The 13,962-nt window shown below is 43.1% G+C and overlaps 1 protein-coding gene across 4 annotated transcripts in view; it reads left to right on the top strand.

Annotated features, from left to right (window-relative positions):
• The window catches only part of CEP162 (centrosomal protein 162), a 209,935-nt gene that overhangs the window by 41,960 nt on the left and 154,013 nt on the right, over positions 1 to 13,962 (top strand). For all 4 annotated transcript variants that reach the window (XM_033939253.1, XM_033939254.1, XM_033939255.1 and 1 more), the window contains one exon: positions 8,384 to 8,451. In XM_033939253.1, the coding sequence (XP_033795144.1) occupies positions 8,384 to 8,451 (68 nt within the window). The remainder of the gene's footprint in view (positions 1 to 8,383; positions 8,452 to 13,962) is intronic.

Raw genomic sequence — 13,962 nt, 5'->3', positions numbered from 1 at the left:
CCTTTCCCCAACCCCCACCAAAGCAGAATCTCCTCTCTGTCTATCCCCCCCAACAGTCCAGCATCTCCCATCAATCCATCCTCACCTCTGTCTGCCATTCGCGGGGTCCAGCTCCGGCGCGTCGCTCACGCACAGCAGCGGGAGCAGTGCCGCCATTGGGAGCCCTTCTCGAGGGAGCGGGACAGACTGCTGAGGAGCTTCGGGGGCTGCTGAGACAGCAGAGACGGAGCGGCCAAGCTGAACTGGCGTCCCCCACCCCTCCCCGGTGCCAGCAACGCTCTCCCTCTCAGCGAGTCGAGCTGTAAAAAAAGGAGACTGTGACGTATAAGCGCGCATACGCACTCGTGCCGTCGCGACGGAACAGGGAACACACGGCGTGAGTGCGCATGCGCGCTTAACATTTTATTATTATTGATACCGCCAAAGCCATAATAGTTTGAGGCGGTTTACAACAAGAAGAACTGAACAATCAGGGAATAAAACACAATATAAAACCAACAGTACATACATACAATGCGAAAGTAAAAAAAACAGTAAAACCTTAACTTACAAATCGATTAAATAATTTTGTTTTTACTAATTTTCTAAAACTGAAGTAGGATGAGGAATGCGTAAATATGTTAATTGCTGCCATTCTCTGTATTAACTGTTAGCTATCTAAGGTCTAGATTCACAAAGCAAACTGATCGGTTTGCGACTCCTTTACTATCAAATTTCCATCTGGCCTGATCCGCTTCGAATCCGTGCATGCAAATGAGGTGAAACGCATGCAAAGTAGGCTGGGACGTGATTCACAACACCAAATTTCCCTATCCGACTGGGCTGGCTGATCACCTGAAGAAGCAACTGCTGGGGACCAGTCGAAAACGTCCTTCCGACTAGAAGTCCTGCTCTCTGCCCTGCAATCTGTTCTGCCTGCTCGCCCCGAATGCTGCCCTGCTCTGCCTTGATCTTCCCCGAATCTCTTCTGCCGCATCCCTGTTCTTCTGCCCTTCCCTGAAGTTCTCCAGCCGCATCGCCGTTCTGCCCTTCCCTGCCCAGCTAGTCCATGGTTTTAACCCGGGCTCACAGGGCTAAAAACTAACAAAAAAATAGTTTTCAAGTTAAAAAGAAAAAAAAGGTCGCGTCTCAGTCGGGCATGCGCAGACCATGCGTGGGGATCACTATAGAGCAGGGATCTCAAAGTCCCTCCTTGAGGGCTGCAATCCAGTCGGGTTTTCAGGATTTCCCCAATGAATATGCATTGAAAGCAGTGCATACGCATAGATCTCATGCACATTCATTGGAGAAATCCTGAAAACCCGACTGGATTGCGGCCCTCAAGGAGGGACTTTGAGACCCCTGCTGTAGAGCGATCCATGCAGGCAGATGGGGGCGTTCCTCCGATTGCCCGGATTGGACCCAGATCGGGCCCGATCGGGCAATCCCAGCTTGTTAACACAGCTTAGTAGATAATCCACTTAATGTTTGCTTACTGTGAATGTCTATAACACCTTCCAAGTAGAATCCCATACATGAGCCACGATTCACTAAAGCCTGCGATCGTTGCTAAACCTGTTTTTACAGGTTTAGCGACGATCGCTGCTAACCGACCCGATTCACAAAACGGCCCACCGCCCTCAGTCGCCCATTTTCCGATCCGGCCATGCAAATTTGTAAAACCCCATGCAAAATAGCCAAGCGATTGATTCACTAACATTTGCTTGGCTATTTTGCAGTGGGTTTTACGATCCTAAAACCCGACTGCTGTAGGCCACACAATAATTTATTTCAGCAACAGCAGTATCCCCCGATGAAGGTCTAGTTTAGACTAAACGCTCGAGAAAATCAGAGCGTCGGGCAATTTCTTATATTAGAACCAATGTTGGACTGGCATTTTTTGCCGTATAAGATAAGTGTTGCTCTTAAAGATAAATCTTATCAAAAAAATGTGAACTTCTATGGCTTTGGCGGTATATAAGAATAAAATTATTATTATTATTTGACACTAAGGGTTATTTATTCCCATTTTCTAGATTAAAGACACGTTTTGCTACATTGTTATAAGGGATGGGATATAAATGATATAAATGATTATATGGTGTAATAAGGACAGAATGTAGACTTGGGATAACATATGAATTGCGCCTTCGTAGCCATTTTAGGCCACACCTACTTTGGCATTCGGCGTCCTAAAGCGGCTATGTAGGTGTGATTCTGGTGCCTTTTACTTAAGCACTTCAACCTTGTAATTTTTTTGCTGCTTTTTAACGGCATTTTTCAATTAACTTAAGCGCTGGTAGGGCATCTCTACCAGTGCCTAAGTTTAGGCCCTGGTTTTGGAATTTCCTGCTAAGTGCTCATGTGGTAATCTTTAAAAATGACTACTTAATGCAGAGAGTAGATAGAAGAATTTTAATTTCATCAAATGAACTCTTACACCTGACAGGGTCACGTTTTGCCAAAAGGCTGCATCAAAGGCAACTAGAGGGGAAAAATCTAAACCACATTTCTCTCTAGAGCTAGCTAGACCTTTCATAAGGCCTATTTTTAGTGCAGCTTAGGGAACGTTGCACTTTGAAAGTAGCCATTTAATATACACTTCTTCCTCCATATTCGCTGTGATAGGGGATTAACAGACCCACAAATACAGAAAAACCGCCAATAACTTTTTCCTATATTATTTGCTGTTTTCTATTTTAAAAAACCATCGTGAATATGGTGAAACCGCAAATAACATGGTGGGAGACCCGGCCTGTTCCTGAAGGAGAGGCAAAACACGGTGAAGAAAGTGCTGGGAATCAGCGATTTTTCTCAGTAAACGCTTGGAATCGGCGATTTCTCTATGCAAGCTGATGTAATTGGGGGGAGGAACCAGCAAGCTAAAACCCACGATTGCTGAAACCGCGAATACAGAGGGAGAAGTGTAAGATCTGCAGATCGGCGATGTTACGAAACCATGTTCTTCACTGACTTATGATTGTGTTTGCACTCTGATGGACTTTGACATTGTCATTGGTGAATTAAAGATTACATAGAATCCAGAACCATGTCGGTGTCCTGCTTTGTTTTGTCTTTCTTCACTGTTATTTGCCTGTTTTGTGATATTATTGTGCTCTCTAGTTCAACTTAATAAATCTGTCTTTTCAGAATGCTAATGTTCTTGATAATCTTAAGGAGGCTGTAATCTTTCCAATTTTGAAGAAAGAAAAACACGTGGGAGGTTAATAATTGAATGTTCATCCTATTACTAATCCTTCACTCTTATCTAAGATATTGGAGAAAGCAGTTTTGTTTCAGCTATATCAGAGTTTTGGGGAAAAGATAAAATATTACACTGTCATCAGTTAGGTTATAGAAATTATTTCCGCTGGCTGTTGTGGATAGCGTACAGTCAAAGTAGACTAGGGCTGTGGGCACAAAAGGATCTTACTGCAGCACTATGTACATATGGTTATTGGATTGGCTGAGCAGGATAGGAATCAGTTGGTATCTATCCAATCACAACAAAACAAATTGGAACAAAAACTTGCTCAACTCAAGTCTGGATGATGTGTATGTACTGTGACAAGTGTAGCAAAACCAGATATACTGATATCGCTTAATACAGGAACCAACACCCAGACACCCAAACTGGCACATGGCTTATGGGGTATGAATATCATCACAAATTCACAGAGGGACCCGTATCAGGCTCATTGATTAATGTTGCTGGCCAAATCCCAATAATTAGATCGTAAACAAAAGCACTTAACCCAATGGGAGCTCAGCCATTTCACTGTTTTCAGCTTCCTCAGGGGTTCACAAAATTTTGCAGTCCGGATTCAGCATTTCTAACGCAGAGGTTTCGTCAGCAGGAGACCTGAAGTTATGATGCCGTTGTACAGAGCCATGGTGAGGCCTCACTTGGAGTACTGTGTTCAGTTTTGGAGACCACACTACCGAAAGGACGTGCTGAGGATCGAGTCGGTTCAGCGAACGGCCACCAGGATGGTCTTGGAGCTCAAGGATCTCACGTATGAAGAATGATTAAAAAAATTGCGGCTGTACTCACTTGAGGAAAGAAGAGAACGGGGAGATATGATTGAAACATATAAGTACATCACGGGACGCATCGAGTCAGAAGATGATATCTTCTGGCTCATGGGACCCTCGACCACCAGAGGGCATCCGCTGAAAATCAGGGGAGGGAAGTTTCATGGCGACTCCAGGAAGTACTTCTTCACCGAAAGAGTAGTGGATCATTGGAACAGACTCCCACTCCAGGTGATAAAGGCCAGCAGCGTGACGGATTTTAAGAGAAAATGGGATACTCACGTGGGATCTTTAAGGGAGTAAATTCAGGGGAGGGGATACTTGGAATGGGCAGACTTGGTGGGCTATAGCCCTTTTCTGCTGCTTTTTTCTATGTTTCTATGTGCCTCGCAACTGCCTGTCGACATTTTCCAAGCTTCCGACAAGGTGGTAAGGGGTCTGTATATTTGGGGGGTGCTGGGAGGGTGTCGCCAGTTAGGGGGATGATGGGGGTTCTGGGGGGTGGGGGTGGGGGTTCAGGCAGGTGACGGCAGGAGGGAGTGGGTATCCCTCCTGCTGGGCAACTTTGGTAGGGGGAGGTTTGGGGTTCCACATGGGTGGCAGCAGGAGAGAGTGGGCATCCCTCCTGCTGGGCATATTAGGAGGGGGGGGAGTGGGATTCTGGGGTTTCTAGGGGAGTGACAGCAGGAAGGAGTAGGTATCCCTCCTGCCGGGCAACTTTGGAGGGGGGGGGTCAGGGGATCAAAGGGGCTGGTGGCAGGAAGGGAGTAGGCATCTCTCCTGCTGGTTTTGAGGATACTGATCACGGCAGGGGTATTTTTCCCTGATCAGCTGAGTCATCAGGCCTTCCCGAAGCCGCAGCTTTGGTGAGGCCTGCCAGATTAGCTAATGGGGGATTCTCTTGCAGATGTATTGGGTACAAACAGATTAACAAAAACTGTTTTAGTTGATAAGGTTAACTGGGTGTTGCTGGCTGATATATTCAAAGTGACTTAACCAGCTGGAAACAGCTGCCGACCGGTTAACTCACTTAGGGCTCCTTTTACAAAGGGCCTTAACGCGTGCTAGCCGCTACCGCCTCCTCTTGAGCAGGCGGTAGTTTTTCGGCTAGCGCGCACTATAACACGCGCTAATCCGGTGTGTGCGCTAAAAACACTAGCGCACCTTTGTAAAAGGAGTCCTTAGTCATGGCTATCCGATCATATTCAGTGGCATTTAACTGCAGGGCCGTCTAGTTGGAGTTATGGAGTCTGTTGGAAGCAATTTTTGGGTAACTGAAGTCGGAAGCAACTCTGACTCATAAAAGTTAAATTGTATGTCATGCAAATAGTATAATGCTTAAATTTCTTATTTCACAGATAATAATTTGATAACCTCTTTTTCCAGTATGTTTTACTTTTAGAAATATTTTGATATCAAGTTTTTGATGATTATAAAATGTAATATATTTTATGATATTTATATTGGTGAAAGTAACACCTAGGGAAGTTTGTCCCCGTCCCCGTGAACGCTGTCTGATCCCATCCGTACATGCCTCGAATAGTTATGATTTTAAATTGAAATCATTTTTAATGTATAAAAAATAACAATATTCTGTACAACTGTCATTTTATAAATCACAAATACAGAACAAAGATCAACCAAACCCCCTATTTCCCCTCCCCTCACAGATATCCCCTCCACTATCAAGACAACAAGCCAAATTACTACAAAATACTGTGTAGAAAAATCCTGCTAACAGACACAGGAAAGGGGAGATATGATAGAGATGTTTAAATTTTAAAATTGTATAGGAATGTTATTAGCCAAGTGGTGGGGGTACCCCCTGAAAAATCATTTAAATTCAGTGGAGAAAAAGCCTCTACGCAGATGAGTTTTTTAGCCATTCTTATTTTTTTTTTAAATTTCTTTATTCAGTTTTGCATATCACAACAAGTGCATCAGAAAAAGTCATATGATCTTATAAATACACACTTGATTTTCCTTCATGTAACACCTTAAGTACAACATATCATTCTTATATTCATATTCTATAATATCTTAAATATTATGTAATCCATTTAATATGTATAACAATTATAATTAAAATAGAAAACCCCCCAATCCCTCCCTACCCATTTCAGAAAATCCAACCTAATACATCAAAAATATTAATTAATTCATACATATTATAAGATGAATAAAATAATACCCACCCACATCCCCGCTTAACAAATATCTTATTATGGGAAAATGTTATCAGTCATTACAAAAGTCTGTTAATGTTTTTTAGCGGTTCTAATTCTGTATCATAGGCAAAAAAACTCCACAAACTTTCACAATGTAATTTTTCAAAATGGGAAAAACCCCACCACTGTGCACAGGGAACAAAGGAAAAAGAACAAGAGACACAATCCACTTATCTTCATCGATGCCAACAATTAGCATTTCATGCTCAATCCAGCGAATCGATCTTCCTGCTATAGCGAACTTAACATTGTAATGAAGATAAAGAGCTAGCTGATCAAGTCCAACAAGGCTCTTGTTTCGCCAGCCAGTGGCTGCATCAGGGAGGTTCCCGTTCTCTCCTGCTCCGGAAAGTTTGTGGAGTTTTTTTTTTTTTGCCTATCATACAGAATTAGAACGGCTAAAAAACTCATTGGGTTGCCATCTGCATATCATTAGTAGTTGAGGCTTTTTCTCCACTGAATTTAAATGATTTTTCAGGGGGTACCCCCACCACTTGGCTAATAACATTCCTATACAATTTTTGAATTTATATTCTGTTGTTATTACTAGTATTCTTGAGAGATGTTTAAATACCTACGTGATGTAAATGCGCATGAGTCGAGTCTCTTTAATTTGAAAGGAAACTGCTATGAGAGGACATAGGATGAAGTTAAGAGGTGATAGGCTCCGGAGTAATCTGAGGAAATACTTTTTTACGGAAAGAGTGTTAGATGCATGGAACTGTCTCCCGGAAAAGGTGGTGGAAACAGAGACTGTGGCTGAATTCAAGAGGGCCTGGGATAGGCACGTGGGATCTCTCAGAGAGAGAAAGAGATAACGGTTACTGTGGATGGGCAGACTAGATGGGCCATTTGGCCTTGATGTGCCACCATGTTTCTAAATGGTAAATACATAATAGCTGACCAAAAATGATAAACAAATTAAACCAAAATCCTAAGAAGACACATCTTGCAGTATAATACCTGTATAAATATATAAATAAAGGAGTCTTGTGTCGAAATTGAGATACCATAAATAAGTGGTTCTCAACCCTGTCCTGGGGACCCCCCAGCCAGTCTTGTGTCGAAATTGAGATACCATAAATAAGTGGTTCTCAACCCTGTCCTGGGGACCCCCCCAGCCAGTCGGGTTTTCATGATATCCGTAATAAATATGCATGAGAGAGATTTGCATATAATGGAAATGATAGGTATGCAAATCTCTCTCATGCATATTCATTAGGGATATCTTGAAAACCCGACTGGCTGGGGGGTCACCAGGACAGGGTTCTGAAAATAACTGGTTAGCATTGAACTTAAAGCCAGCTATATGGGGGCGTTTCAGAATATTGTGTGCAATTCTGGAGGCCACATTACCGTAAAGATGTACTGAGAGTCGAGTCGGTTCAACGGATGGCCACCAAGATGGTCTCAGGACTCAAGGATCTCTTGTACCAAGAGAGGCTGAACGAATTGTGGCTATACTCCCTCGAGGAGCGTAGGGAGAGGGGAGACATGATTGAGACGTTTAAATATATCACTGGACGTATAGAAGTGGAAGAGGATATTTTCTGTCTTAAAGGACCCACGACCACTAGAGGGCATCCGCTCAAAATCAGAGGCGGTAAATTTCATGGTGACACCAGGAAGTATTTCTTCACCGAAAGAGTGGTTGACCATTGGAACGGGCTTCCGGTGCAGGTGATAAAGGCCAACAGTGTGCCGGATTTTAAGAGTAAATGGGATGCCCATGTGGGATCCCTAAGAGGGTCAAGTTAAGGTGTAGGGTCGTTAGGAGTGGGATCTCTAGGAAAATAAGCCTAGGTGGGTGGGTCTGTTAGGTGGGCAGACTTGATGGGCTGTGGCCCTTTTCTGCCGTCATTTTCTATGTTTCTATGATATTCAGAATTAACTGGCCAGGTTTAGCACTTAAATAGCTGCCCTGTTAGTAAACGCTAACTCATAGCCCATTAAGCCCGAAAATTAGCTTAACCTGTCGTGTACTAGCTGACTTAAAAAAAAAAAAAACTAAAACACATGGCACGCACGTGGCCCAGCATTGAATTTCCGGTTTTAGCGCTGCTGGCTGCTTATCAGTTGGGCGATGTTCATGGGAGTGTCTTGCTGAAATGAAGTGTTCTCTCTCTCTTTCTTTTTTTAAGAGAGAAACAAAATGTCAAAATAAAACAAGATGAGGACAAGGATGAATTTGAACACGAGGAGATGTCAGGTAAGAATGAGCATTTGCAGCAAATGATCTTATTAGACAGCAGTCGTTCTTGACAAATTTTTACTCTTTAAACTTGACATTGATCTTTTGTTGTTCAGAACCTGAGGTCTAATATTTTAAACACTGCGATCAGTGGTTTTGTAAGGAAAAGCCTCGGCACTTAAATTACATAGGTATATTTGCTTTCTGAATAGTGGATGCTGCTGAATAGATATATAGGGGCATATTGTACCGTGTTGCCCTGAAAATAAGACCGGGTCTTATATTACTTTTGGCTCCAAAAATCACATTAGGGCTTATTTTCGGGGATGTCTTATTTTTTTTTCATTTATAACAATCATCTCTTCCTTCTTCTCCACCCCAATTCTTCCTCTTTCCTTTCTCCACCCACCCCATGTGCAGCACTTTTTCACCCCCCTCACCATCCCCTTGTGAAGCAACTTTCTATCCCTCCCTCCCATCCCCTTGTGCAGCAGAACCCCACTGACTCTCCCACTGTGAGACTGACATACCATACCTCCGAGACCTCCAAAAACAGCAGTATTGCGAATGGGCTACTTTGTGGCCTTCCCCGTCACTGATGATGTCAGGGAATGCCCCTGTGCCACCACTATTACTTTAGGAGGCCTCGGAGCAGAGGTATGGCAGGTCTTACCGGGGTGGAGGTCGCTGAATTGATGGGTCCTTGTAGTTAGTCTGGGTAGTCTTTTTGCACCCAGTGACCAGGTGGTTCGCAGTATCTTTGGGTGCTTTGCCCGGGTGGCATTTGCTGTCATTGGATATTTTATCAATTTCAGCCTTCACTTCATTCATTTGAAACACTCCTAGAGAATGACACGGGGACAAATTTCTCCCCGTCCCTGTGGGATCTCAATATTCCCGTCCCATTCCTGCAAGCTCTGTTGTAACCGCACAAGCCTCGTACACATGATTTTAAAGTGTTCAAGACTTGGGCAGATGGGAACAGAAATGGGACAGAGCTCACGAGGACGGGGAAAATTTGTCCCCGAGTCATTTGATTAGTCCTTCAGTTTCTTTCTTGAGATCTCCTTTCTCCACCCACCCCCACATTTTTGTTGATCAACTTTTCCTTAAGAGTCTTTTATAAACTGCCCATGGAGTGGTTTATAGTGCCGGTTTTCTCTTTAATTTCTTACCTGTTCTTTGTCTGTAGACCTGCTTTGCTTTATTAAGGAAAAATGACCACATTAGCCCTTACTACAGAAGACTGCACTGTTTGCCAGTGGAGGCGTGAATACTATTCAAATTTGCCTGTATTTGTTTCAAGCAGGTCTGGGGACTAGCGCCTTTTTACCTACTACCACATTACACAACCCCTCACAACCAACCAGAAACCATAACATATTTACATACCCAAAGATCACAGGCTGCAAATACAAATCCTTCTTGGACAGGTCCTTCATATACCAAGCAAGCAAACACAGTCCTGGCTGGAAAATTACATTAACGGAACCAGGCTGACCTACGGCACATTCCGAAAAGCAATTAAAACCGCACTGTTTGACAAATTCATCTCCTAAACTGAAACCTCACCACTTATTAAATTATATGTTCCCTCTGTTCAACCTCAGTGTAATATGTTGTCCTCTTATCTATTTCTCATGTAATAAGTTTTACCCCCTCTTCTTGCATTCTGTAATTCACTGATTGTCCAGCCTTCTTCGATGTGAACCGCCTAGAAGTCTTCTCGACTGTGGCGGTATAGAAGAGTAAAGTTATTATTATTATTAGTCTTAAGCAAGCCTTATTGATGCACTAGCTTTAATTTATCCTCTTTTCTGTTATTAATAAAGGCAGCTAGCCTTCATTTCTCCTTTTCCACGCTTTGTAGTACATGTAGCAGTCCTCTTTCACCTATTCTGTGGCGAAGAATAACACCCGTCAACATCACTGAAGGAACGCAGAACACAATTGACTGGTCATGATCTTTTGCATTTTTTGAACCAAAATTTCTACCTCTGCCTGAATCCAATTCACAGTTTTCTCACTGTATCTAATGGCAGGTACGACCCTGGTATTGATGGTATTTCTACCATTAAGTTTAACCTTTGGAATTTTCTTACTACTTCTGAGATTTTTCTGTAGTGACTGTGTTCTTTTCCATGGTGTGTTTTCATGTTATCTGCCTGTGTGATATCCAGAGCTTTTAAGCTCCTTCACGCTCTTGTTCAGTGATGATCTTATTCTATGCCTTGATGTCGGCCATTTTCCATTTGTCAAAGCTGGATTGGCACATTTCTCTAAGCCAAAATCTTTTGCAGTGTCTTTAAATCTAATCTAATCTAATCTGCTATTTCTGAGTCGCTCATACCTAGGTAGGCTCAAGGCGACTTAAAGAGGGGAGTGAGGAAGGGGAAGGGGGAGGATGGGTGGGAGAAGAGGAGGGTAGGGAGAGGGGTGGAAGGGGGAGGAGAGGATTAAGGTGGGGAGGTGGTGATTAAGTGTCAAATAGATGAGTTTTCAGTTTCTTCCGGAATATGGTGTAGTTAGGTTCCGTCCTGGTCATTTCAGTAAGGTCATTCCAAGTTTTTACACCTAGAAAGGTGAGCATGGAGTGGAAAACACGTTTGTATTGCAGATTATTTTTGTGGGAGATTTAGAAGTATTCTGTTGAGGGTTCTGCGGGAAGTAGACCATGCCTTGGAGAAGAATTGAATGAGAGGAGCTGCAGAGTTTTCATACAGTAAACGGTGAATGATGCATGCAGTTTTGAAGGTTATTCGTGATGGGATAGGTAGCCTGTGCAGTTGCCTGATGAAGTCTGTAATCGAGTCATATTTTCTTAGGTTGAAGATTAGTCTGACAGCGGTGTTTTGGATGAGTTGCATTTTGTGAATCAGAGTGGTGTTGATTCCCATGTAGATGGAGTTGCAGTAGTCCAGTTGTGGTAGTATCATCAGTTGTACAACTAAGGCAAAGTGGTGTTGGTGAAAGTATGGTCTGAGCGCACAGATTCATCTCCTAAACAGATGCCACATTAAATTTATATTTTCCTTCTGTCTATTTCTTATGTAATATGTTGTACCTTCACTAAATGCATTCTGTAATTCGCTGATGGTCCAGCCCTCTTCAGTGTGAACCGCCTAGAAGTCATCTGACTATGGCGGTATAGAAGAATAAAGTTATTATTATTATTAGCCTTACTTGTCTCAAGGTATAGAGGGATTTCTTTCGGAGACTGGAGATTTGTGGTTCCATGGTAAGTGTCGAGTCCAGAATGCAACCTAAGATTTTAGAGGATTCTTCTAAAGGGAGGGTCTTGCCCGATCGAAGAGTGATGCTTGTTGGTGCCGTCTGTTGGGGTATATGGAAGTATAAAACTTTGGTTTTAGTTGAGTTTAATTTTAGTTTGTTAGTAGTCGCCCAGATTTGGATTCTTTCTATATTATGTGATACTTTGTTGGTGATGTCCGAGCAATTGTTGGTTATGGGAATAATGAGAAAGATGTCTTCTGCATAGGATAATATGCTCTCGTCTTCAAATTTGATGTTAACGAGAGAGCTTATGAAGAGATTGAATAGGATGGGGGAGAGTGGGAGCCCTGTGGCACGCCACAGATGGCTTTCCAGGGGTTGGAGATCTCTCCGTTCAGTTTGACGATGTATTCCCTGTTTTGTAGGAAATCTGAGAACCATCTTAGCACTGTGCCTGTTATGCCAATTTCTGACAGTTTTGTTAGTAATAGGTGGTGGTCTACTGAATCAAAGGCTGCTGAGATGTCAAATTGGAGTATTGCTTGACTTCTTGTACTGAGTAGTTGTTTGTTTTTTGTGATCAAGGTGAGGAGGAGAAGTTCTGTGCTGTGCTGCTGACAGAATCTGAATTGGGATGGGTGGAGGCATGAGTGCTGTTCAATGTAGGTTGTGAGCTGCTTGCACATGTGGGTCTCGATGATTTTTGTCAGGATGGGTATGCCTGCGATGGGTCTATAGTTTAAGGCTGAGGAGAGATCTGCCTTTGGTGATTTCAGTATAGGGGTGAGCGCTTTTTTACCCATTGTTTCTGGCAAGTGGCCTTGATTTAGGGTGTTATTTAGGAGGTTGATAATCCATCTGGCGATCTGTTCAGGAACGGTAGTGAGGAGATAAGAGGGGTAGTTGTCTAGGGGGCTGCAGCACATGGACAATTTGGATAGTAGTTTTCTTGTGTCTGGGATGGACAGGTTGGAGAATGAAGTCCAGATTTGATCTACTTTGGCAGGTTCATTGAGGAGTTGAGATGCATCGAGGATGTGTGTCCTGGTGGTGAGAGCTTTGGTTACCTCAGACTGATCATTTATGATCTTGATGAGAAAGAAATCTGCTAGTTCCTGAGCTGTGATGTTGGTGGGGTGTCCAGTGGATTCTTGTTTCAGTGGGGTTGTGAGTTGTCATAACAGGTGAAATGGTCTGTCCATGGCACCAGAGTCCATTTGACGTTAGTAGTAAGATTGGAAGGGGCAGAAGCAAGTATGTCAAGGGTGTGTCTTTTCTCGTGTGTGGGGCCCGAAGGTATGACTGTGATTTCACAATCTTCAAACAGTGTTTTGAGTTTGGAGACATCTTTATTCTCGGTGGATTTGAGAGGAAGATTGATATCTCCGAGGATGAGCAGTTTGGCGTAATGGCATGCCAGGTTCGTTATTATTTCAGCTAATTTGGGGACAGCGCTTGAAGGAGAGTTGGGAGGTCTGTATATTAGTAGGATTACAATGTTGCTTTGTGTGGAGTTGGGCAAGTCTTCGAGTTTGCAAACAAGGTATTCTAGTTCTGGGTAGGTTGCAGAGCCTAATTCCGTGATGATATAAGAGCTTTTGTATATTATTGCTAGGCCACCTTCTCTCTTGTGCTTCCTTGAGAATTGAAGTATGTTATATCCTTGAGGGCAGAGGTGGGAAATTTCTGGGCTGTCTTGGTCTTTAGCCATGTTTCCTCTATAAATGAGAGGTCAAGGTTGTTGGTTGTGATTAGATCATTTAGGAGGAGTAATTTGTTTACTACTGATCTTGCGTTGATATACATGCAGTGAATGGAGGTGGGGGGGGGGGGATTTCCTATTATTTGATGCTGTCGATGGAGTTGCAGATTGCGATTTTGTATAAGGTGTGATGAGGGGTTTGTTTTCTTTGTTTTTTGTTGTTGCTGTTTTTGTTCCAAAGTATAGGGATAGCATTTCGGTGAGTTTCAACGCTTTTCGAAGTGTGTTGGGAGGGGGTCTAGGGGTTTTGAACTTGCTAAAAGGAGTGGGGGTTATTATTAGAGAGTAGTGTGTTACCACTAGGCTGGAGAGGCAAAGTATAGGGAGGTATTGGGCGAGTGGAAGTTTCATTTTGAGGATATGAAGATCTTAGGCAGAGACTAGAAGAGATAGAGAGTCTTTTTTTTTTTTTATTAAGAGAGAGTGAAGATGCGTCGGGAACAGAGAGGGAGCTAGGTGGAGGACTGCCAGAAGCTTGAAGAGGGAGGAACCGCTGGTCTGATGAGAGAGTTTAACTGAAAGGGATGATGAGG

The sequence above is a fragment of the Geotrypetes seraphini genome, chromosome 3, assembly GCF_902459505.1.
Source record: "Geotrypetes seraphini chromosome 3, aGeoSer1.1, whole genome shotgun sequence".
NCBI classification, from domain to species: domain Eukaryota; kingdom Metazoa; phylum Chordata; class Amphibia; order Gymnophiona; family Dermophiidae; genus Geotrypetes; species Geotrypetes seraphini.
The sequence above is the reverse complement of the archived record's forward strand: the minus strand, read 5'-3'. Positions and strand labels throughout refer to the sequence as shown.